The sequence below is a fragment of the Gymnoscopelus braueri genome (assembly GCF_963280865.1).
Source record: "Gymnoscopelus braueri genome assembly, chromosome: 3".
Lineage (NCBI taxonomy): Eukaryota > Metazoa > Chordata > Actinopteri > Myctophiformes > Myctophidae > Gymnoscopelus > Gymnoscopelus braueri.
Genome location: NC_137612.1, coordinates 21318628 through 21345443, shown reverse-complemented (window position 1 = coordinate 21345443; position 26816 = coordinate 21318628). Strand labels below are relative to the sequence as shown.

The 26816-nt window shown below is 42.4% G+C and overlaps 1 protein-coding gene across 1 annotated transcript; it reads right to left on the bottom strand.

Annotated features, from left to right (window-relative positions):
* Positions 1 to 13684: 13684 nt before the first annotated feature.
* p3h1 (prolyl 3-hydroxylase 1) lies at positions 13685 to 26402 on the bottom strand. Its single transcript, XM_080423369.1, has 15 exons — positions 25753 to 26402; positions 23613 to 23765; positions 21122 to 21311; positions 19532 to 19663; positions 18178 to 18317; positions 17905 to 17994; positions 17715 to 17767; positions 17334 to 17461; positions 16635 to 16762; positions 16265 to 16360; positions 16020 to 16170; positions 15480 to 15597; positions 15292 to 15367; positions 14966 to 15106; positions 13685 to 14688 (listed from the first exon to the last, which is right to left on the bottom strand). Exons 1-15 carry the CDS (start codon positions 26224 to 26226, stop codon positions 14110 to 14112), a joined length of 2649 nt encoding a protein of 882 aa, XP_080279495.1. The 5' UTR covers positions 26227 to 26402; the 3' UTR covers positions 13685 to 14109.
* Positions 26403 to 26816: the final 414 nt, after the last annotated feature.

Below are 26816 nucleotides of genomic sequence, written 5' to 3'. Positions count from 1 at the left end.
TAGAGAAATGGCCGTTTTCTCACATCAGTAAGAGACATGTCTCACCCCCGCCCTGTACACACACACACGCACGCACACACACGCACACAGAGAACAACGATGCTCTTACCTATAATCTCACAGACATTTTTAGACTTGTGCTAATTTAAGTGTATAAACATGGACCCGTACAGGTCCAGATTTTCACTCAGGCATGTTTCTCCATGCATGTTTCCCTTCTCGCCCCTGTCTCAACTGATTTCTTCTACTTCTTCTACTTTTTGTTCTTTCCCAGTTCAAAGTTGAACTTGCAAAACATCAGGAGGCCATGTGAGCATGCATGTGACCCCACTTATCAAAGCATGTTAAACCCCCATATATGGATGATGACACTCAGAAAAGAGGCTATATGCTCCATACATGGGGGGTGGGGGATGGGGCTGCAGACTGCATGGGAACATCATGCTTGAGCCCCATGTGTCACGTTTCCTATGATCTATTTGAACATCTGCCTTCTCTCTATAGAGATGGTAGTGCGGTTAAGTGCCGTTATGGTAACTTTGCTGTGCTGAGTGTCTAATTAGTGACTTGATGTTCAGGGGGGAGGTGTGGTTAAGAACACAGGTCAGCTGAGAGAAAAGGAAAGCGAAGAAAAACAAGTGGTCAGGTCCTCCAGCAGTGAGAGAGGGGCGGTGGTGATGGTGGGTGCTTCAACAGGGCCTCTGGAGAGGTTTCTAATTTAGATTTATAACAACATATGGCTGCGGGGCTATCTGCAGCTCACCACAGGTCAGTAACATGATGTGAAGTCCATTCATGCCTTTGGGAAAGGCAGTGACCACCATGGTAAACTGAAATGACCCACATAACATTGACGAAGCTATCTTATTTTGTATTGCGATTTGTGCAATTCCTGAATTGATTGAACTGAAAGTCATTTGCACCCCAAGTCTAAAGAAGACATTACAATTCAGCAAAGGTTCAGCAGACTCTCAATTGGAAAAGCAGCACACCAAAAGCATTAATAATAGAGACCTCAGTTTACCATTTTTATTCTACAGTATGTTGGAAATCAGGCTTATGCATTTCAACAAAGAAGCCTCAATTAGTGTCATGAAAAGTCTGGTACCTAGCTGACACCTTTTTATAATGTTGTGGAACTCATCCCTACAGTATGTATAGTATACAGCAGGGGTCGGCAAGTAGGTTTAGCCTCTGGCCAATTTTTTATAAGCCATTAGATGGAGGGCTAGAACACATTTAGGACCCGGAACATGCGACAAACCACCTTATATACAATAATAATTATATTGCTTCAAAAGTTAATAAATAAAGATTTGTGTGGTATAACAACTGATAGAAAAGCAAGTGGAATCAAATATTACAGGTGCCTACATGCATTTTTGTGTAATAATTTAGTGCAGGCTCCGTCCTTGAATGTAGCACAGGATATATAGTTCATCAAGGTTTAAAAAAAAAAGCCTTTTATCTTTTAAAATGTTATCTGGAGACAGACAGTCATACTCCCTTTTGAACAAAAGCTCTTTCATGGTTCAAGGTCTCTACTTAGAAAAGAGAGAAACAGTGTATTGTTTAAGACATGTGAAACAAAGTTAGGTTGTTTTTAAAACGTGAGAGAAGTTTTTCATCCAAAAGTCTAAAGAGAATAGTTGACAGTGAAAACATAACATTCAAAGAATGTAGATAGAACTATGGGTTCATCCTACCCGATTTCATCAGTGCAAAGCCATTGCTATCCATATCCTACCTATGTGGGACTGTAGGTGAAATATTGTACATTTTGGCCAGTTCTGGCCCATGGCCGCCTGTTGGTATAGGAACTTATTTACAATAGACAATACAAATGGATACATTTCATTTAACAATTGTATTCAACATCTCCATAATGCAATACATTATGGATATTTAATTCATCAAAGTTTAAAAAGAACATTTTATCTGGAGACAGACAGTCATACTACTTTTTGAACAAGAGCTCTTTCATGGTTCAAGGTCTCTACTTAGAAAAGAGCGAAACAGTGTATGCAATACATTATCGAGACTGTGATGGCCACCCCAGCAGCCACACATTGATACAGCATATACTGTATGGTAACTTTTCTTTTTGGTTTAATCATCTGGTTTGTTTATTACATTATACGTACATAACAAACAAACACTAATAACCACACACATTATTGTTAAAGGACAATTTCAGCCATTTTCAACCTATCCTCATATAATTGGTCCTCACTAATGCTCATGATAACATGGTACCATTTTCTTGTACCCCATCTGTGTCTCAGTCGAGGGCTGTGGACAGTTCAGAAACTCGCCTACCAGTGACATCATCGATGGTGAATCCAAGCTAATAGAAACTGCAGGCCTTCTATTCCTGGAAAGTTAGCATGCTATAATATACAAGTCATTGTTCTCGCGTTAATAAAATAAAAAAAACCTGCCTAATGATGATTTCACTGGTAGGCGGGTTTCTGAAGTGTCCACAGCCCTCCTCTGAGACACAGACCGAGTAGGAATTTCTTTTACATTTTATCATGAGCATTAGTGAGGACCAATTATATGAAGAAAATGGGTGAAGTTGTCCTTTAAGTTGTTTTATTTGCGAGTTATTGAATTTGCATTTAAGTTGATTCAGTTTTCTTTACCAGTTATGTGGGAAGCTGCTGGAGATGATTGGACTGCACCACATTATCTCTGCTTTTTGTCCCTGCAGGCTGCTTTGTGTTCAGTTGGTCAACATGCATCCTCGTTGGACTTTCTCCAAAGTTCTCACTGCTGTCATTGAAACCATGCACCCCCAACTGCACCACCAACGCCGCCAATGTAGATACACCCTTTCAGTATTCTCAGGTCTTATCTCTTTGATTTTGGCTTTCCAAAACAGGAAACCAGCAAATGTGGTTATAGCAGCACAGACTCCTAACCACACACACATGATTAAGGCATCAGCCTACCAGATTAGTCAGTTGTCAGGGTTACACTGAAGCACATGTGGACATGTAAACATGGAGGAGATTTATCCTGCGTCTATCTCATTGTACATTCAGGAACCATGGGTAGCTAGCTGGTAATAATCAGTGTCTGACTTTGGGTTACGCCAGCTGAAATTTTGGAGAGATTGGGGCGGCAGTGGCTGGGAACCGGAGAGTGTCCAGTTTTATCCACAGCTCTTAGTATAGCAGCATAGTAGCATAGTTGCCTCCACTGCCGGAGTGTGTGTGTGTGTGTGTGTGTGTGTGTGTGTGTGTGTGTGTGTGTGTGTGTGTGTGTGTGTGTGTGTGTGTGTGTGTGTGTGTGTGTGTGTGTGTGTGTGTGTGTGTGTGCGCGCGTGTGTGTGTGTGTGTGTGTGTGTGTGTGTGTGTGTGTGTGTGTGTGTGTGTGTGTGTGTGTGTGTGAATGTAACAATAAATTGTAAAACAATTTGGTTGAAGGTGCTGTAGAATTGCATACCAGTTCATTGTCTGAAGTTTGTTTTTTATTACGTTAACCTGAATTTGTAATGTGCTTTGAAAAGGTTAGTTGAACGTCACCACTGCAAACCACTGAAACCAGGGGATGAGAGTGAAGGATTAAAAACAACCAAAGCATGGGTGACTGTTGAAAAACATACTAGCTTGTTATCTTCTAAACCAGGGTAGCTCAAACCTTTTCAGCAATATCAATCAATACTTGTTGCCCCAAGCCAATGTAGTATTTAGTCATGATAATTAATTCCCAATTAATAACTTGACTACTAACAGTATTTTTTCTATGAATTAGAAGCTAAAGAAAGGGATAGAGTCACTGAAATTAACAATCAATGACAAAAGGTGTAGCAATATATTTATAATATTTCCAATGTTTTTCAAGGCTTCATCAATGGGACATGTGGGGACAGTGGGAGAATGTGTGCTTAGAGATTCCACACTGAAGACAGGAGAAGTGAACGCCTTTTGGCAAAAGGCTTAAGCATTTGTGCACTCAAAAAAAGCCAAAGTGATAAGACTAATAACACAAGGGTATTTTTTCAGTGCACTCGGGACAAAAAAGCAACATGTTATGACCCAAAACGATGTTCGATCAATGTTTTACAAGCCAAGCCCTTATTGTATTATGCAATTTTTTCCCCTCCACATCAGTTTCAAGTGATGTCTGAATATGTATACACATATGAGTTAGATGAATTCCCTGCGTTTGTACAATGTCCCAAGTTAATTGCCATTTACATTGAGCCATTTGTTCTCGTGTCTCTTCATCCTGACAGAGTGCAGAGAAGATAGCACATCTGAATGAATGCTAACTAAGCAGGAAATGAATAATGTATGTCTGGGCCCCAAGGAGAGTTCTTGTGGTCAAGCTCAAGTGGTTCTGAAGAGACTGTTGGCTCTGCTCATTAAGCAGTTAAACAGTGTTTCTCTTCCCTAATGTAGAGAGCAACATCGAGTGCTGTGAGACACAAAAAAGAAGCTATTTTGAGACATGAATGGCCACTGGGGTTATTGTTGTTGACTGATATCCTAATTGCCAAATGTAATAATTACCATTTCTAAAAATGTTCAAAAGTCTTGGGCTTGTAATGACACAGAGACAGAGAGATTTCTGTGAAGTCTTTCATCCCTGTGTTTTCTAAACCTGACTATTAGCCGACCTCTGTTTCATGCCTCGCTTCAGCTCAGTTGTCAGGTCAGAACTTCCCGGTGATGGTGGTCATGAACCGTGTGAGCACACGGACCATCCACCTCCCTCCTCTCCACCCAGGTCTCCACCTGTTGACCTTCAGACCTACTTATCATACTCCACCACCATCCACCCACCCCTTTCCAGTTCCACCTACCAAACTTCTCACCAAACGAGGCATGGTTCAGCGGGTACCCACTTTCCCACTCTCTCTCTCTCTCTCTCTCTCTCTCTCTCTCTCTCTCTCTCTCTCTCTCTCTCTCTCTCTCTCTCGCTCTCCCCCCCTCTCTCTATTTCTCTCTCTCCATTTGTCTCTCCTCTCTCCCTCTCCCCATATTTTCCAGACCCCTGCAGCACTAAGCTGAGCTTAGGAGTCAGCTGAGCTGATCAAAGACGTGAGTCATGTAGTGACTAACAAGAGACGAGAGTTCCCAACGACACAGGACCTCCCAGGGGGTTCCACCGCTGTAGACCTACTGTGACTAGAAATGGTCTGAACATGTTATGCACATTGTTTATGTGCCTACACGAGTAGCAATGTGATGGGAGCCACAGGCAGCATTTGATTATCAGAAATTACATGGTATTGTCATGGAGACAGAAGTCATTTTCATGTGGATATTGTGCTGACCCACTCTAGTGGTTCTATGTCTATGGAGGAGCCACCCTCCATTACCCAGCCTTCTCCCAGAGTGAGGAACGTCCAGGGCCTGTTCCCACCACTCTCCTCTCTCTTGTACCACCCTTCCTCTCCTTCTCCCCCTCGTCTTGTCACGTCCACCCTTTCCAGTTGCCGCTCTGCTGTGTCATAACACTCTTAATTAGCCTGAGTACACATTCACTCCTCCTCCTGCCGCAATTCTTCCATTGTCCCCTGCCACTTTCCTCCACAGTCCATGAGCGACAGCCATTACTGTGAATGTACTGTAATGGTATTTAAAAAAAATATTTTCGTCTGACAATTGTATACACTAACATGGTGATAAGAAGATAAGACTTTGATTACAGAAACACAGAATCAACAAGTATAATTATCTATTATTCTGCTTTAATTACTTAGGCCAAAAGGCCTCTTTCATTAACCCTTCCATCTTTACAGCTTTGATGGTATACGTCCAAATCTCCCTCACCGTTCTCTTACCCGCAAAGGCATTCCTCCTACACTTGGCATTCCCTCCTCTACTTCGTAACAAAGTGGTCTTGCGTCTTACTGCGTATACGCGCCTGCACCTGCACGACCGTGCTCTTTCCATTTCCTACTAGTCCTGAGAGCACTTTGCAGGGGTAGCCCCTCAAAAGAAAATCACGGAAGTGGGGTGGGGGGGGAATGTGGGACTCTTTCAATAGCGGTTCTAATGGTTTGACGTGGGGAGGGGAGGACCAGTCCTCTAATAGGGCACTGACTGGGGTGCTGGAGGAGGATGGAGCTTATTGAAGTCTATGCCTCCCCCAACCTGTGACCCCCCCCCCCCCCCCCAAAAAAAAAACACACTTTCCGGCCTAGTGTGCATGCCCCCCCCCACCCCCCACCCCCCACCCCCCACCCCCCACCCCCCATCCATGTCCCCAATTCCACTCCAGTAATGGAACAAAGTATGAGTAGAAATTCATGGAACATTAGAATATGACTGGATGATTGGATTGTCTAAATATAATTTAGGCAAGGACACACATGTTAACACATGTTAACACATATTACGTTCCTGGGCCGCTTTTCTCCATACAGTTTAAGAAACCTATACGATCTAGAGTCCTGACCATTAAGGCTTCAATTCAATTAAAAAAATGTAAAGTGCCAAATCACAACAAGTTGTCTCAAGACACTTTACATGTGGAGCATGTCCCACCCTGAGCAAGCAATTTTACGACAGTGGCAACGAAAAACTCCCTCCTAACTGGAAGAAACGTCAGGCAGACCCAGGCTTATAGATTCATCTAACTGGTCAATTTTGTTGTCGGGGTACAAATGTCAATTTATGTACAGGTATGTGTGCCTGTGTGTGTGTGTGCGTGCATGCATGCGTGTGTGCAATGCATGTGTGTGTATTGTTAGATTGCTAGACCAACATCAACAGACAGGACAGTGGGAGGTGGATGAGTTGAGGCCTGAGGATGAACAGCTGAGGATGAGAATAGAGAGATTAAACAGGGAATGTAGGTCCTAATCTGCCATTGTACATTAGCCCTCCGAGTCTCCGCTCACCAAGAGGGCAAAGAAAAGACAGGCATTCCTCCGGCTCCTCACAACACAGCACTCAGATCAGAGGCCACGGATGCCATTATGCTGCCATCTGGCCTTAACCAAACACTGAACAGCCCTCAACCCCTGCAGACTGCCCTGAAGTCTTCATCTCTCACCTACACCCACTCGGGTTTAATCAGTATACAGTATACAGTAGACGAGTAGAGCTCTGCATGGTCAGACAATTCCTACATATTAGTGACCTACTCCATCCTTACAACACTTAGGTCTGCCCCTTGGTCAAGGCTAAATGAAAAAAATGAAAGGTGATGCAGTCATTGAAATAGTGGCTCCTAAACTCTGGAACTCTTTTCCCTTGTACTTCACTATGCAGACAATTTTGACACCTTTAAAAGGCAGCCCGAGACGTATCTGTTCAGACATGCTGATCTTTGCTTAGTTCGGTGTGATTGTTAATATTTCTGGTTGTTTTGATTGTTTATACAGTTTTTTAATTTAAATATTGTTATTCTTGTGCAGCTGACACTGCTCTAGAAAGATGCTATACAAATCAACTTCCCTTACTGACATCTGCTTCACAAACTGCAAAGTCCTACTGTAACTATGAGACATTTTGTTTCCTCTTGCCCCTTCTCTGCACTCTCTCTACATCCACCCCTTCACCCTTACTGTTTTTACACCAACACTAGCACACACCCTCACCTTCTTCTCCACACTCCAGTTATTCCTTCCCCTGACGTTTCCCTGCTTTGAGTACATCTTTCCATTTATCTGCTCTCTGGCATTAACCCCCTCAGGGGTGGGGTTTCTCAGCCCTATGGTGTATGGTGTAAGAGCAAAAATGGCTACCGTTTAAATTATGGTCAGTTGCCCAGAATACGGATTGCTGACCTTCCAAAACGAGCTCCACTCCATTTTAAGGTTTACTAAAAATAAATAAATAAATAAATAAGTAATAATTAATTTTCAAAGACCCCTAAAGGTCCACCAGACCCCACTTTGAGAACCGCCAACCTGCCTCCCTCTATCCTTGCTTATGCTCTGCCTGCTTATTTTCACATTGTCAGCAAAGTGGGTTGAATTCCACAGTGGTCATATTCACATGTGTGTGTCATCTGCCTGAGTCCCCCACCTCTTACCTACTTCCACCAATCCCTGAACTGGGACTCATATGTTTTGTGCTGCTGGATGTAAACAGAGGGTCATGACTGCCGTGGGATAGCCCAGGTACTGGGTCCGATACAAATATAGTGTGGAATGTCTATAGCTGAGTGTGGACGAGTATTTGTATACATGTGTATACATACTGTACACACACACACACACACACACACACACACACACACACACACACACACACACACACACACACACACACACACACACACACACACACACACACACACACACACACACACACACACACACACACACACACACACACACACACACGTATGTATGCGTATATATAATATTGTAATATATGTTACATTATTATTATTATTATTATTTTAACAAACCAAAATCAACAAATGAATTCCACTAAAGTGAGGCAGTTCAGTCCTGCCCAGGACATGGTGCTTTCACTCAAACTGCCACTGTGCACATAGTCCAGTGCAAAGTTAACAGAGTTCAGAACCTTTCTCACACTCTTTCCTGCTTTTTCATTGGCTGCTTTCCCAAAAATGTGACATGTAGATGACATGTAGATGCATGCTGTCTCGTGAAGGAAAATCCCAACCTCTATCTTTCTCTCTCCCTCTCGTTTATTTTCCCATCCAAAATGAATTGTGCATCATTACAATTAAATCACAATTTATTCTTCTGCGTAATTCCAGCTAACAAACTTTCATCTCCCTAAACTCTACTTTTCTGTATTCTCTTTCTCTCGCTGTGTAAAACAGTGGCTGAAAGCCAAGCATCGCCTAGCCTGCCATCACCATAACAACCAGGCGAGACATCTTCATTTGACAGAACAAAGGGCCTCCGAGAATCACTGCCGTTCTCCCAGGGCCTTATGGGTGACTTGCCAGTGGCCTATTGGGCTGAGCACTGCACAGTTTGGAGGTGATTTTTGGAAGGAGTAGCGTTATATATCACACTGACACTTAACCGCCCTGCAACATCCCCCACGTTCATAAAGAGCTCTTAAGGCCTTCTCAAAAAGAGTACATTTCACAGATCCTAATACTTTGTACTAGGATGTTTTTTTCCTCCCTCTCACAACTGGAATCTTGGGTTCTGACATACTTATACTACCTAGAATGTAGTCTTATACTACCTAGAAGCTTGTGGGCGTGAGAAAGGAATAATATTTCAGCATCTTTTTAAGAGGGTCACTGGGTCAGTAAAAGATTATTTTGGCTGTTCTCACTGTATTCTATGGGTTCATCCATACGACTCATGACAAGGAAGGATGATCTCTTACCAAATCCACAGACCAGTTTCTGGATCTGGTGCTGGGTCAGCTCCTGACAGTTACTAGCTTCTCAATTTGGGAACCCATCGGCAAAAAAGGGGGGAAAATATATATATTTGCCTCTGGGGGGCACCGCCCAAATCCCCATGTAGAGACCAGATGTCACTCTCCTTCAGCCCTCCTCTTCCGGTAGTGCGTCTTTGTTTTCATTCCTACTAACAACAAACTCTACACGTTGTAACGGGAGTGGTCGACAGATACAGCTGCGGAGCTCTGAGTCTGTTTTGAGAGATTACTAGCTTCTAAACCACATGCTTAATCTCCTGACAGTTACTAGCTTCTAAATGGACATCATAATAGGCAAATAGGTCAAAGTTGCCAAAATGTTCATGAATAGTGAAAATAGCAGATCTACAATGTGCTGCGATGTGAGCTTAGATCGGCTATTTCACTATCGACTATTTCACTATATAGGGCTTAAGTGGTTAAATGTAATATATTCTCACACTCTTGGCATTATGCCTAGTATCCTCGTTTGAACTCACAATTGCACTTCTCAGAACTATGCTGCTTGGTGGCTTAACCCCAAATGGTGACCCTGCCCCATGAAAGAAACAACTAATGCTGTATTCAAGACCACCTAAAACCAGACCAAGTCAAGACCGAGGTGGGGAAAACGGAGATCAAAGGGGGGGGGGGGGGGGGGGGGGGTGGTTAGTATAATAAAACATATGTCTGTGTCAAATACTTTGCTGCTGATGATGACAACATTTTTATTTTGTAGAATTTTTCTGCATTCAAAAGGATTTGTAAATAAAAGTCACCACCAGTGTGTAGAGAAAAACATTCTGAAATAAGCCAAATACTTTTACTCAATTAAGTAATTAATTCAATAATAAATCTGAGAATAATCCAAAACCAAATTAGCAGCCTTATACTCTGACATACAGCCAACTTTGAGGTATATTTACAAAATAAAATAAAAATAATAATAAGACCAGAGTGTTCTTGTATCAAAACCTAGTAAAATAGCAGGCGAGACCGAGACGAGAGCATCAAAATGTGGTCTTGAGACAGGACTAAAGTACTACAGCCCTCGTCGTCTTTCCATACATACTGGATCCATCTCTACTGTTATAAAGCCTTCTATGCCCTCCTCCACTGTGGTTCCATCCCCAGGCCAGCACGGCTGTGATCCCAGCCATAGGAGAATAAGGAGACAGTTCATGGCAGAGCTGAAGTCATCAGCCAGGCATCCGTCAGAACAGCCACCGAAAACAATAGAGCCCTCTGTCCCGTTAACACAAGGTTGGTTTTAGACAAGAGTTCGGGCAGTGCTGAGATGGACAGCAAGGGAACTGACAGCTCCGTCGTTGTCTTTGAATCTAACGCCTTACAGTGTCGGGAGTGAGCCTCTGTGAGGCGTACATCAGGGCACCGTCTAAGGCCCAGATGTCCTCTGTGCTGTAGACTACAAACGGAATGAACAGCACGGAAAAAAAATAATTGCAAATTAATATTGTCTGAGGGGGACCTTCAGAGATAGACGATAGACATGCCCTCTTGTCCAACAAGGACATAGTAAACCATGGCCTTAAAAGAGTTGTCATACATTAAGTATGTATAATGTTATGGGAGTCTCTCCTTCCGTCCTTGGCCTTAAAAAGTCTTTATAACTTCGAGTCTATACAGAACCTCAGCATAAAAACCGGGCCAGTAAGCACGCACACACGCACAAACACACACACTTATCCCAGAGGGCTCAGTGAGGGCTTACACAGATAAGTGAAGGGCTGATCTTGAAATGTGCTTTGAGGCCAAACATTGGACAATGAAAAGTTTCCTTTCAATCCCCAGGTCTGAGCCAGAGGAGCAGGGAGAGGGGAGAGCATGTCAGTCCTTGTTAGCCCGCTGTTTTATTCTCCCTGCTCCCGAGTCACAGAGTCAAAGTTAATCTGAGTGCCCAGTGTCCCGCTGTGCCCGACCCGATCCTGCACCGCCGTCTCCATGGCCGCTATGTCTCCATGGCAACAAGAAAAAAATCAGGTGGCTTTGTCCCAGAGCGATGCACTTCCCAACACACACACACACACACACACACACACACGCACGCACAAGCAATATACAACATTGGCAGTGGTACATCATTTGGCTGTCTCTTGACCCAAAAAGGAAAAGTGAAAATTGTTCATGCTGATTCAAGACTACATTCATTCAAAGTGTTGTGTGACTGTAGGCAGAACAATCAGAGACAGTTGTACCAATCTCTGTCTAGTTTTCCGTGACTACTGTACTCTTACCCTCTCTCTCTCTCTCTCTCTCTCTCTCGCTCTCTCTCTCTGTGTCCCACTCGCTCCCTGTTTTTGCGGAAACAATGGTCAAAGCAATACCACAAATACACAAAGACAAAGCCTGTGTGAGTATCTCTCTCTCTCTCTCTCTCTCTCTCTTTCTCAAGCCTAATGTATACTTTGCAGTGATGGAAGAAGTACTCACATGTTTTACTTTACCTATTGTAGAAATACGGTATTGGGTATCAAATTGCCAAAATCTACTGTAGGTCAGAAGTGGTTTTGGAATAATAAAAAGTAACTCAAGTTTTCAAATAATTATACTGGAGTAAAAGTACAATATTTGCCTTTGAGATGCAGTGGAGTAGAAGTAAAAGTATTGAAAATTGGAAATACTCCAGTAAAGTAAAACATACCTCAACATTTTACTGAAGTACAGTACTTGAGCACATATACTTAGTTACTTTACACCACTGATACTTTGTCTATATTTTTCAATCTTGAAAATCAGTTATTCTCACAGAGGAACACCATCACATGACAATGGATAATATGGCTTTACACTTTCTGAATTTCACAAGATAAGGAAACACAAAGAAATCAGTGACAGCACAAACACACAAAGAGAGAAAGAGCAAGAGAAAAAGAGAGAGAGAGAGAAAGAGAGATAGAGAGAGAGAAGTTGGCCCTGTTCATGTTTCTTAAGCATTATGCGATGTACTTCATACTGTACTGTTGCACGAGACCACGGCTTTCCTCACAGTAAATGGACAATTTTTTCTGCTAACTCCAACACACTGCCCTGACCCCTGGCTGGGATAAAATGACTGCAATTCATTCTTTGAGAAATTGCCTGTTGTGTATTTATGTGTGGTGATTTTGATGGTGTGTTTATATATGCACGTGCGTGTGTGTGTGTACATTTGCATGAAGCTATGTTGGTTAGAGACAAGGCTCTGTGTCAGCTCCATTCGCAATGTTTGCACAGAGTTGAAGGAATGTTTCACTAAGCATTTGACGTAAAATATACGCACACGACACACGATTTGTAAAGGGCTTGATATGCAGTGCAACAGAGGAGCTGTCAAATGCCTCCCTCTTACTATCTGGGATAACTAGAATGTTTCAGTCGGTTTAGCTGTGCCAGTGTGTAGATGTCAAGAAGCAAGTGGATCAAGATATATTGCCATAGTTTGGCCGTGCAAGTGTGCGTGTCTGTAGACTTGCTGTGTAGGCATGACTTCATCCACATGCTAAACCCACACAGGCATTGTATTACATATCCTAAACAGCGTCATAGCTACTGCATCCACAGGGTAGGAATAAGATAACACAGAAATAAAAAGGGCCCGACAGAAATGGGCGATCACGGCAAAATAAAGAAGCAAAAATAAAAACATGGGCACTTAGCATGAGTGAAGTAAGCTTTTTAAGCTTTGATTTCATTTTTGCGATGCCAAATACAGACACCGTCGAGGAATATTGAAATTGTGATTTGGAAAGTCCAATATAATTTTAATTCCTTTTTGGAAGATAGGATCAAAGAAAGATGAGTTGACCATTTCAATACTCAGAAATGTTTTAGAGCCAGATAGTAAAATAGGTCGTGTATAGAGAGAAAATGACAAGGGTGTTACTGGCAGATGATCTTTGGGTGGAGTTGTGTTTGAATCTAAATAGGATGCAAAGAGCTGTGTCCCAAGAGAAAACAGACATGTCGGCAGACATGGTGCGGCATCCACAAGGATGCCAACACATACACACAAAGGACGAAAATCTAAAATCTAGGCGGCATTAATAATAGAACAGATCATTTCGTTTTTTAAATATTCACATATTAAGTCAAATCACTGCAGTACAACAAAATGTCTTAAAGACATGAACTCCAAATGCACCAGTGGTTTCTACTGAAGCTGCTCTAGTAACAGTAGGAACAATATGGAATGACTAGTTTTCATGATGCTTCCATCCTGCCACCCAGTGTTTGTGTAAAGTATTGCATATTTTGTTTTTTTTACTTACCACTTGAACCCCACAACCCTATTCTGGGGAGAACATTAGCCAAAAATAGCAGATCTGAGCTTGTAGAGATTTGGTTAAAAACTGGGCTGGCCATAGTTTAAAAACATCACTTTTATTTCAAAAATTCAAACAAATGATTTGAGATGAGATTCTCCTCAGAGTTACAGTAACAGTGATTCACCTCCTAAGATTCTTTTCATTTTCTCTGCTGTGGGAGTCTTCCACTCTTAGAGTCAACAATTAAATAAAAAGTAAAAGAAGAAGAAACAAAAATAGAGGACACCTATAGTAACTTTGGGCACTTAAGCAGTGTCTGCATAGAAAAATAGAACTGAAGTGAACATTTGATTGACATCAGCAATTCTTTTGTACCTTATTATTTCAGTATGGCTTGCATTTCACTGTCCATCAAATTGAAAAGACAACATCTTAAACACATTTTAATGAGGAAAACTCTGAATTGCACCAAATACTATAAAAATAGATACCACTTAGAACAGTCACAAGTACTGCGCTCATCACAGCTCAATCTTGTGTTTCTGTGAGTCTGAGGCTGATTTGTTGTCGATCTTGGAGTCTTTGGAGTCCTTATTGACGTCCACTTTCACTGCCTGTTTTGCTTCCAGCTTCGGGTCCGTTTTGTCGGCCAGCTTGGTTTTAGTTTTCACTGTCTGTTTGCTGTCTGCAGGTTTCACTGCCGGTTTTGCTTTAGCCACAGGTTTCACTGCCGGTTTTGCTTTAGCCACAGGTTTCTCTTTAGCCGCAGGTTTCTCTTTAGCCGCAGGTTTCTCTTTAGCTGCGGGTTTCTCTTTAGCTGCGGGTTTTGCTTTAGCCGCAGGTTTCGCTTTAGCCTTGTCTGCCGTTATGGCCTTACCCTGGTCACCGGTTTTGGTGTCCGCGATATTAGATACCGTTTTAGGCTTTGCATCTGTCATCTGATCAGTCGGTTTGTCTTCCCGTTTATGTACCGTCTCCTGCTGGTCAGTGGGAGCAGTGGGGGGCTGAGGGGCTGAGATGTCCTTGGCATCTTTTGCTATGAACTCCTCATCCACAGGTGTGGAAAACATCTTCAACATCTCCTGAGCTTGGAATCTCTCCTAGAGACACATATTACATGTTAGTTTAGTTACTACTATACTCTCCCTGAGTGATGTGCGGTCATGGAGCAGGTAGGGGTTTTAGACAAGCATTCATGATCACAGCTGGGTTTGAATATAGGACATTACCATTATGGAATAGTTACTCAATAATCACTAAGCCATCTTGTCAGCTACAAATGAAGCATGAACACAAATGAACATAAATGAGGTGATCAACAGGGATAGTACTAGGGACTGACAATAACAAATACAACATTGGCAGAGGTAGATTTACCTTCTCCTCGTGGGCAGGGTCCAGGGTGAACCAGAGTGCTACAGCACATCTCTGGCCTTTGCTGACAGCTCTCACGCCATGGGGGTTTTCCTTTCCCGAGCCGAAACCCACCACTCGACCACACTGCGGACGCACCTCGGCCTGGGAGGACATAAATAATATCAAACATACATAATTTACAACATATTCCTAGCATCAAATGTTGCTGTATAGTTGACAACAGTTTTTCTTCTTCAGCTCACTTGAAATGTACAATTCTATTCACATACATGAGGGGGGGGGGGGGGGGGGGGGAGTAAGCCATTTTAAAGCAGTTTGAGACTCACCGTGACTGTTTTAGCATCCATCTCTGTGAAAATAAAATCTCCTCCTTCAAAGTCATCGTTTAGATAAAGGATGGCACTGGAAGGGAAAGAAAAGCAGGTCAATAGCAGGTGATGCATTGTGGTGCCTGTTGAGATCAGTACTCAATGTTGGCATTTAGTCTGCACAGAGTGCAAGTACATTTGCTCACCTGTAATCTCTGTGTGTGTACGCAGGAGGTTCCTTGATGCATTCATTGAGCTCAGAGACCAGCAGACAGTTGTCGACATGAACAGCGTGGCTCAGGTCCTCACGCTCCTCCTGCTTCTCTGCATAATCGAAAACATGTAAAGAAGTCACATAATGTGAATGCTTTTCCCCCCCATACAATTTGGAAGATTGCAATCAGGAGCAGGGCGCTCTTGATCGACCATTGGTACACAGTTACACAGTAACAGTACCCCAAAAGGCTCACAGCTGGAAATTGAAGTCAAAGTTGTTTTTACCAAGTATTAAATCCGGGCATGAATACTTATGCATTACCGTTTTAACATTAGTGTCACAGTAAAACCATTTTCACCATTTTGCACCTTCAGTGTATTAAGTGTTTTGTTCAATGGTAAAAACTCAAACTAAATCAATTTAAGTTATAACACTCGAAAGGGTCCAAGAGGGTGAATACTTATGCAAGACACTGTACATCATGGTAATGGAATTCTCTTCCACAATGAAATGACGCCTCCTGACTAACCTTCAATGGCAGAACGGCACACGAGGTGAGAGTAGGAGAAGTAGAGAGGGGTTTCCACGTGGAAGTAGGATTCCAGAACCTTGCGCACCTTCTCACTCAGGTCATTGAACAAACGGGCACTCTTCAAGGGCACCTTGCCCTCCTGCCCCAGCTGTGGAACATGGCAGTAAGCTTAACATTCTGCACAAAGTCATGACTATGAATACACATAGCAGTTAATGGTTTAGATTTGTAGGGCGCCTCACCTTTACAGCCTTCAGGACGGTGACTCCTTGGAACAACTCGTTGGGGGAGTGAGGGGAGGAACTCCCCTGGTAACCATCACCTTTCAGGGCTGCGGCCTGCGAAATACACACATCATCATACAACATACAGACACCATGGGCTGAGATACACAATACCAACACATACACATAGAATGGGAGGAAAACAATACATATTATGTGTGATTGGATTAAAACAAAGGATATTGTCATTTACAGAGCCAACATTGCAATGTAATTAATGGTTGGTATCAATGCTACAATTAGTTTAACTTTCATGCCAGCAACAATTTTTTTATGTCACAGATTAGATTATATGACATATTTTTCAAATTATGTTATGCCAACTCACATTGGAGAGGCGATGAAGCTCACGGCACTCATCATCAGTAATCACTCCATCCAGCAAGACCCGCTGGGTCCCATTCAGTTGCACCGATGTCATGGCAACCTTGATGTCATCATATAGCACAGGGCCACCTGGTGGTTTGGAGGGGGTGGTGCGTTATAAGGGTGAGGAAATAATATGTACCAGCAAAAAACAAATTCCTGGCAATGTTTTGCCTTGACAAGGACACATACATTAATTACTGATCTAAAAGCTCTGGTCTATATAAAGAAAAACTTGAAATAATCACAGAAACTAACTATATATATACACACAGACACACACACACACACACACACACACACATATATATAGTCTCTGTCGGATGGAAACATTTTCAAATTAAAAAATATCAAAAGCAGCAGATCTACAAGCTCGAGTCGAAACGCATCGCTTGTAGATCTGCTATTTCTGATGCTTTTGTGTGACGCTGTAGAATGTAGTATTAATTTACAAAAAAAAGAGATAGGAGGATTCTGCCCGACAGCAACGATATATATACACACACACACACACACACATATACACAAATATTTATATACATAGCGATGAGACACACTGTTCTCCAGTCCATTCCCTGCAGAGACCATCCACTCAGTTATAGTTGTTGTATTTGTTAGAGACAATAACACTGATGAGGGAAGTCTATTTTCACATCCTCACCTTCCCGGGGGCCTATTATCTTTGCAAACTCTGACGAATCCTTGGTCTTCTCATCCACCAGGGTTTCTATTTCCTTCATCAGGTTCCCTATTTCCTCTGTGATCCTCGCAGCAGTCTCCCTGTCTGCCCTGACACAGACAACACAAGTAAGAGAGTGTTGAGCTTGATTTATACTTTGTTGAGCACAATGTCACATGAAAAGAAATGCAAATCTACAAGCTCACTACACCTCATGGTGCGACGCGTTGTTAAGCTTGTAGATCGGCTATTTCCGGCACGCAACACCACACTCAACAAAGCATAAATTAAGCCTTTCATAAATAAATAATCTTGTACAGCACCACATTGTGCAGTCCAATAAATCTAAAACAAAAATCTTACTTCTGCTTGTCTCTCAGCTTCTGAGGCATGACATCTGCAGGAGTCCATGTGTCCTGAAAAAGAACAAAATAGTCATTTGAAAACGGTTGAAAGCCCAATAACACCCTTATTTTTAATAGCATGGCAGAACATTAATGATGTGTGAAAATCATTTGATAACAAGAGTGATAAAAATGTAAGTTCAACCCACTGGGTCTACGAAGGTGATTCCGAAGATTTCGTAACCAAAGTAGAGCAGCTCTTTCTCCAGTAAAGACTGCTGGATGTACTGCTTCACCACCTAAGGGCAGAGACAGAGGGAAATCACTGAGTGAGAGTGTGTAGTGGAGGTGTGTGTGCGCGCACACCATTAACCCACCATGTGTGTCCATGTGGTATAGGGATTCAATACCCACAGGGATGACCCAGTCTAAAAATGTCTGCCCCCACAGCGCTGTGAAGTGCTTTGGATTCTGTGACCTACCTGTCTGGCTGTTATGGTGTCTGCCTTGTCCTCCCCCAGCACGGCAGAGTAGTAAGCCAAGTTCTGCTTCATCACCTCATCATCAGGGTGGAACAGCATGAAGGTCTTAGCACACTCTATGGCCCGCTCATACTTTTCACCTGCAAGTGGGACGACAGCAGAGGAGAAAGTTTAGGGTCAACCAGGGGGGAGGGAGAGAGGAGTGAAAAAATAAAGTGAAATCCTTTTTTTGTTGTTGATTTCCCCACCCTTTTCCTCACAATTTAGTCTTTCTGCCAATTTCCACTTCCCCTTGTACTGTAGTCCCTCGTCACGGTTGACACCTCCTTGTTCGTTGAGGGTGTAGACGAACATGTGTCCGCTCCGATACGCGTCAAATCACTAGCTGCTCCTGACACAGAGTGCATGGTGTCAAGACAGTGGCGACAACTTCCTTCCCTCCAATGGACCAATTTTGTATCCATTTCTGGATCGTGGAGGCTCTTAATAGTTCCCGGACGTAACCCATAAATACTAGCACCACAGTAGAGATACATCAGAACAGACCGTTTCCCATTGGAAATAAGTGTTTTATTACGCTTTATGTGTACATCCTGGGTTGAAGTTATATTGTGTTGCAACGTGTATTACTTTTACCAAAATCTAATCGAATCAACCTTAGTACCCCTGTTCTGGGGCAAACATTCAGCAAAAATAGCTGATCTACAAGCTCACAACACGTCGCAGCGCAACATGCTTTGAGCTTGCAATGTAGATACTGTTTTCGGAGAAGAGATTCCATGTAGAGGAAAATAATAGTGGATCTAGTATAGTCCTCGGGGGGCCCGGTCAACATTTAAAACACGTTTAAGAGATCAAAAGGCAAAACATTCTAAGACTCAGATTGTATATTATTATCATCACATCTGAATCAATTTAACATGTAACTGGAACTATCTGAGGTCTATGTGAATCATGTGAGGATCAAGCATTTTGAGGTGTTTCATGTGGAGGGACACGTTATTGCTCCCCAGTTCAGCACCCCCACTCACCTCTATAATTCCGAGCATTGCTGGCCCACAATAATCTACCGGACCTGGCGAGACCTGTGCTCCGATGAGCACTTTTGTGACGACTGTCAGCTACATTCATTTATGTTTAAGCAGCACACGTGCATGTAAATCTTATTTTCTACGCCCAATGCATGTATGTGTCAAAGGTTGTAAACCTTTGGAGGACCCTAATTTAAACAAGAATGTTGTGTTGATGTTTTTAGTAGTTTAAAAAAATTAAATAAAAATACACACAATATTCGCAGTGAAAAGGATGATAAAGTAATGGCGTCAAATGAATAGAAGATGGCCGTGAAACTTACTGTTGTAGTAGGAAAACTGGAGGTAATTTAATTGGGATGGGAGGAAATCCTCAAAAGGCTTGGTTTTACCAGCAGTACTGGCTAGCTCTACCGAACAACGCTGCTGACAGTTCAGCACCTGCATGTAATGATCTGAGAAAGAGAGAAATGTACAAAAGACAAAGGTTTTGATCCACTGCCATGAAAACCAAACAGTAACAGCATATGACAATTTTGTAGGTCTGAGATCAAATCCGATTTTTACCCAGACATTTGTCATTGCCCTCGATATCCAACCACGGGCAACAATGAGTGCTGGGTCTTAATTTGCTTATCACAAATCCATACCCGCATTCACCAGCTCAGTGGTCTTGTGGTTAGAGTTTCCGCCCTGAGATTGGGAAGTCGGGGTTCAATCCCCCGGCAGGCCGGGTCATACCAAAGAGTATAAAAATGGGACCCAATGCCTCTCTGCTTGGCACTCAGTATTAAGGGTTGGATTGGGGGTAAGTCCCAGCAACAAACTAGCGTCATGTCCAGGGACCAGGGGTGTACTTGTACATCATGGCAGGGGGATGTACTTGTACTGTACATCAAGCCGCCTCACACTACAGAAACAGGAGATAGGCTCCTGCTCTATGGGCCACATGGCTTGGGAATCGTTTGTTCCAAAGGCTACTTACTTACTATAGCCTTATTCATTTACAAAGTCATCAAGAAAATACCCATACCACAGTTACCAGTGCTCTGATCAGCTTAAAGGAGACATCCGGACATTTTAAGTGTTATCTTTGATGTGTCGCTAATCACTCACCATCATTGAAAGGGACGTTGAGTTATTTCAGAGAGTCCCGTGTCGTCATTTTTTCGACCCCCTCCGTTGGCATAATGGGAGCCCGTGTATGAGTGAAATTCGTCTATTATAACCGATGCAAAGTAATTTTTTTCTCTACTACTGCTCATTGTAGAGTCTCATGATACTCAAACATGCACTGAAAGTCCCCGACAAGCTAACGCTAATGCCGAACGAGCTAACGCTGGTTGCTTGTTTCTCGGTGTTGCCAGGTTCTGGGATAACTCAACGTCCCTTTCAATGATGGTGAGTGATAAGCGACACATCAAAGATAACACTTAAAATGTCCGGATCTCTCCTTTAATATAGGACTAGATTGAAACATTGCTGTCAACGGCAGTGTGTGGATCCACAGCCTTCGTATTTGGCAGCCACGTTTCCCCATGTTTGATATGGTTAATTCCTTTATAAGCGAGGTCACTCGCAGTGATAGTTCAGCCCACAGTGCCACATTTGCCCACGTTGATTGGTAATATCAAGGGCCGATACAGCTTTAGCATTCACTGATTGGTCAGTTGCCCTATTTTTCCAAGAGCTGATAGGGCAGCTGACCAATTTGTGCAAGTTTAACACCCTCACCGTCTTTTTATCACCCCCATCACCCAGGGCAAATAAAGGCTGGATAATATGTGATAAAATGTTATATGCCATTTCAACATAAGACAACAGACACACACTGTGTGTATATAGATATATATAGTTCATACACACCCACCCACACACATACTTTCACATCACATCAAGATGTGCAACTTCACCTGTAATGGTCTGGAAGAGGTCAGCGCTGTATTCCAGGTAGTTGTAGCCGTCATAATCATAGAGTCCCTCACAAAGTGCTCTGCACTCCTTGTCTGCTGTGAAGTACCCATCTAAAGCTGCTTCAAAGTGGTTGGCAGCCAGACCGAAGGAGTCATCGCTGTAGTAACGCTTTCCCAGTAGGAACTCCGCCTGAGAACATTTGATAGACCAGGGGTTAGCATCCACTCTCTTTCACCTTGGAGATGGTACAGTACAGCTCTTGGGGGTAATGTCATGCATTGCTATTAATACTAACCAAAATAACAAATAATTCCATTCTTTTACCGATTATCCATCACATTATGATGAAAGCCTATATCTTTTTGGTCAGGAATGTGGTTATTTTCCCAATTCGTTTTTTGTATTACCTTAAATTTAAACTATGTTACCACAACATTGACTGAAATAAACGTAACTAAACGTTATGCAGGATAACATGTGTGTCACCTTAGCACAGTGGGCCATGGTGTCTACAGTACAGTATAGTACACTGTACTTGTGACATCGTGAATTCAAATGAATAATAGCCTGGTCCAGCCTGCTGGAAACACATGATTTAAATGACAAACTGAAATTATATACAGTGACTTCAGCTGGTTAATTGCGCTCAGTGGAGCGCAAATCTTCACCAAGAGGCACGCCCCAATAATAATACTTACACTGTCTAATACAGTAATATCAAACTGAGTGTCTCTCCCTCACTCTCTGACTTTATCCGGAGTGTGAAACTTTATAAACTTGACCAATGAGACCAACACTACTTCATCATCACAATGTTGGTGTAAATAAGAGATTCACTGGAAAATATACTGTATTTTTTACATGCATGGATTATCTTTTTTTTTTCTTTTAAATTTTTATCCCACGATTTTGTAACCCTATTTTTTACACCCAGTGCCAATTGTCTATGTAATCCTGGGCACTACCTTCCCTCTGCCAACCTAGGGGGGCCAGGGCCGAGCTCATGCCTCCTTCAATGCATGAGAGCCAACTGACCTTCTTGTCACCTGACAGGGGAGAGTTTCCCTGGTTGGACGTAGCGCGTGGAAGGAACACGTTATTCCAACCAGTTCCCTTCCCCTCCATCAGGCGCCCCGGCTGGCCAGGGGGAGGCAGTATAGTGACCAGGATTACTGCATGTTTTTGTGAGGGTACCTACCCTAGGAGACACGGGGAGAACATGCAAACTCCACACAGAAAGGCCCTTTCGCCAACCCCACCTAGGGTATGGGCACTGATGACGCGGAGGAGAGAACACACCCCCAGCGCCCACAGCATCCCCTGCGGGAATCGAACCCAGGACCTTCTAGCTGTGAGGCGACAGCACTACCGACTGTGCCACCGTGCCCCCCCATGCATGGATTATCAACTACAAGGCAATGGTTGCTTCAGCCAAAGGGAGTAGTAAATTGGCATAGTGTAGATCCCTTAGGCTGAACGATTTTCTAGTCCCACTCCATACTGCTCCAAACACGTATCACATAGTCTGGAGGGATGGTGGGTCTGTGGTTACAAATTCACAAAGTTGTGTTTGACAGATTTGAAAAATACTCAGAAATTGAGTACATTGGCCTACTGGTAGTATGCACAATAGGTCTGAATAATCATCGAATTTGGGGGGATAAGGGGCAAACCATTATAAAATTATACCATATATACGATCAGTAGGCATGGCTATACAACCCCTACTACAAGCCAAAACACAGTTCACGTTCATACAGTAACATACCGAAAAACAGCGATGCGATCACCACGATTCAAGCGACAAGCGTGAATCATTGTAAATGCACATTAAAAAACCCTCAATGCCAGCATGAGAAATTTTGGTGAACAACTGTAACTACTGCAGAATTTAATTGACTTAGTTTGCACTAATAAACTAATGATCATACCTGGGTTACACCTTCTCTACTCTGCTCTACTTGAATGTTGTCATACAAGAATTAAATAGTAGTTCACTTTAACTTTTTTTTTAAGTTTGTTCTTGACAATTGGCTCTTGGATATAACTGACCAGTTCTGTACTACTATATACTATATGTATTATGTATGCCTATATTATGTACTATACTATACATTAATTTGTGCATCATTTTCTATGCAAAATCTAAAGATAATACTCAAAATCAATCATCAAAATTCTGCAAATGTTTAAGACCATAATTCAAATGTAATTTCTGAGCTCAGTTGACTGCCCTAATGAACAAATGATGCTGATCGGTGTAGTTGTTTGTGAGATTAATCGCGTTCAGGCAGAAACACACACAGACAGGGGCAAATGCAAGATCTCCAGCCGCGGCCAGATGGAGATAACATATGTGTATTTTGCCACTGGCTACTACTGTGGTAAAGTCTCTCTCGGATAATCAGCTGCACTACAAGTTGAGATGAAAAAACTGCAGATATATGTAAATGCCATATTATATGTCATATGGTTCAGGGCCAGTGTTACCATATGAGGTCTGGCCTCCAAGTCTTTGAAGTCTTCCTCCTGTACTCCTGCCATCATCCTGTAGTAGTCCAGGTTCTGTTTCATCTCCATGTGATCCGGGTTAGCAAGGAAGAAGGTGTGGGCGGCTGCCACCGCCTTGTCCAGCATACTGATCTGCCAACAGACAGAAATACACATAAAATAGGGCTACCTATACAGTGGAATTTTGTTTTAGACTGACTAGTTAGTATATTGCTTAGCTTTGTTGTAAAAATAAATAAACCAAATAAGTAAGTTAAAAAGCTGGTCTGTTTTACTAGAGTGTACAAACATGTAATGAATCGTGCATTACAATCCCAAAATGTTCAATCTCTTGGATAAAAAGGCGTTGTCACTTAATGGGGTATTCACCTTAAAACACTTCTGGGGTCATTTTAACATCTACTCTGGCTTCTGTGTGCATCCCAGACAGTTTATAAGTTGCTTGATTCAATATTTGATATTAATTTGATCAGAAACGTAACCCACTGTAACTTAAAACTACATTTTAACCATAATAGACTCATTGAAAACACATGATGATATATAAAGTTAGTGTGTGTGTATGAGTGTGTCACACACACACACACACACACACACACACACACACACACACACACACACACACACACACACACACACACACACACACACACACACACACACACACACACACACACACACACACACACACACACACACACGTGTGTTTTTAATGATTCTAACATGGTTAAAATGGCGTTTGAAGTTACAGTGGGTTACGTTTCTAATAAATGAATATCAAATATTTGAATATCAAATCAAGCAACTTAAACTACACACCAAATGCCAAGTAGACGTTAAAATTACCCCAGAAGTGTTTGAAAGTTAAATGCCCGCTTAACTTTGGATGCAGACTTTAATGGATAACAATTTAGTACTGTATCTATATTGTATAACTAACATTCAGTGTAAACACCGTGACATTTTAAAATCTTGATAAAGTACAGTAAAATTATACCGAAAGTAGGCGAGAGATGATGGGACATCTGGGCACCTCGATCATGTAAAATTGGTCTGCATCCAGTGCATCATGTAAAGTATACATGATGTGAACATGCACGGTACATCTTTATCAGACTTAATTTTATCCTTCAACTTCTTGTTTATGGCCCAAAATGACTGGATATACAGGTTTCGTAGCAAATTTAACACCGAGGTGCCCACTCTTCATTAGTGCCCACCCATCCTGTTACCTGTTCAATAGAGTGCATCATTTCAACCAAATTGATTTCACAAATGATTTCCTAGATGAGTCAGATTAGCAGCAGTTGCAGTGTTTGATCTGCATGCCTGCTCTCATCCCTCTAGCTTTGTCTTAGAACACTATCATTTTGTGTCATATTGTGATTTGAGGTGCATGAAACGTAGTACTCTCGTGGTGAGACTCTGGGCCTGTGTGCCAGTAGATTTGTATCCAGTGGTGTAAAGTAACTAAGTACAATACTTCAGTACAATTTTGTACTACATCTCAGAGGCAAATATTTACTCCACCACAATTATTTGGAAACTTTAGTTACTAGTTACTTTTTAGATTTAGATTTGTATTACCACAATTACTAGTACTTTTACTTTTGGTACTTTAAGTATATTTTTATACCAATACTTGTGTACTTTTACTAAGTACATTCTGAATACCAGACGTTTACTGTAACAGATAGTTCTACATTGTGGTATTGTTACTTTTACTCAAGTAAAACATTTGAGTACTTCTTCCAAGGTCACTGCAGTAGATTTATATCTCTTTAAAGTGATGTGTCCCAAAAAACTCTGCGTCTTCACGTCAGCATGCAGCAGCTAGACTCCACCTTAAGACGTGGCATGGTAGTTAGGATTCTGCTTTGAGGGGGTTGGGGCACTTATCCCCAGCTGAAAGATTATAGTTTGGGTAAATGTTTGAAAGGAATTACAAATAAATTGGCAGAGATTTGAACAAAATAGCTGTTCTAAGCCTTCAAAACAACATTGCAACTAGCTGTGTATTATGTTAATGTGTCTGTGATGCATCTTATCTGATTGTCACTAATGGGCTGCTCGCTGCATGGCAACGACACTGATGTACAGTAGCACACATTTACATTACCTTGAAATATGCCACTTGCAAGTAATTATACGGCGATCTCTTTCTGAACTCCAGTTCCACCTCTTCGCTGACTTTATGCATGGTCGGCGGGCCCAGTTTATCGTTTTCGCAGGAGTTCACACAGTCGGCTCGTCTGAGGATCCTCTGGAAGAAGCCCAGGTCCTCCACGGATCCAGCGCCGGGGACAGGCGGCACCGCCGGCACGCCCAGGCCGGCCAGAGGCTCGCCGAAAGCGGTCTGGTTGGCGCACTTGATCCGACACTGAGCCTTCACCTTGCGGACCGTCGCCTTGTTCCTGAGAGCCTTCTCCATGTGAAGGATGACCGACATCCAGTCGTTCTTGTAGTAGGCTTCCACCGCCGCGTCGAACAGAAAGTCATAAGGCTCCAGTATAACAGCTTGACCAGGCGCGTCCGATGATAAACACAGCGGAATAAAGCACAGAATCAGAAGTGCATAATAACGGCACTCCATTCTGGCAAATCGGGCCTCCACATACGGATAAAAGCTGGGAAGAAGCCGGGTCCGGTAGTGTGTGGGTTATTGAAACTTTAGCTGGGGGTTGCAAACTTCTTCGGAGGTGGGGTTTGTAGGTGCAGACAGTCCCCCAATGTCCTGGTGCAGTGCTGTAGGCCCACCCATAGGGCCCAGTGGCCCACCCCAGACCATTCGATTGGAAGTCTGCTGTGAATTGATACTTTATTAACAGTTTGCAAAGACAAGCACAGCACAGGGAAGTACAGTTCAATACAAGGTCTGTTAAGAGGATTTAAAACCCAAGAAAGAGCACTGTGGCTTGTTTCCATTGGGGTCCACTCAATTCATCGAAGTGAGACAGTGGGAATCAGTGGTGGAAAAAGTACTCATTTTTTTTAAACTTATTTAAAAGTATCAATACTGCAATGTATAAATACTCTGTTAAAATAAAAAATGTCTTGAGTAAAAGTACAAAAGAATCGATATCAAAATGTACTTAAAGTACCAAAAGTATAAGTGCTCATTATGCAGAATGTCCCTTTTCAAGTTTTCAAATCTTTTGAAAATAGTAGATCTACAAGCTTGTA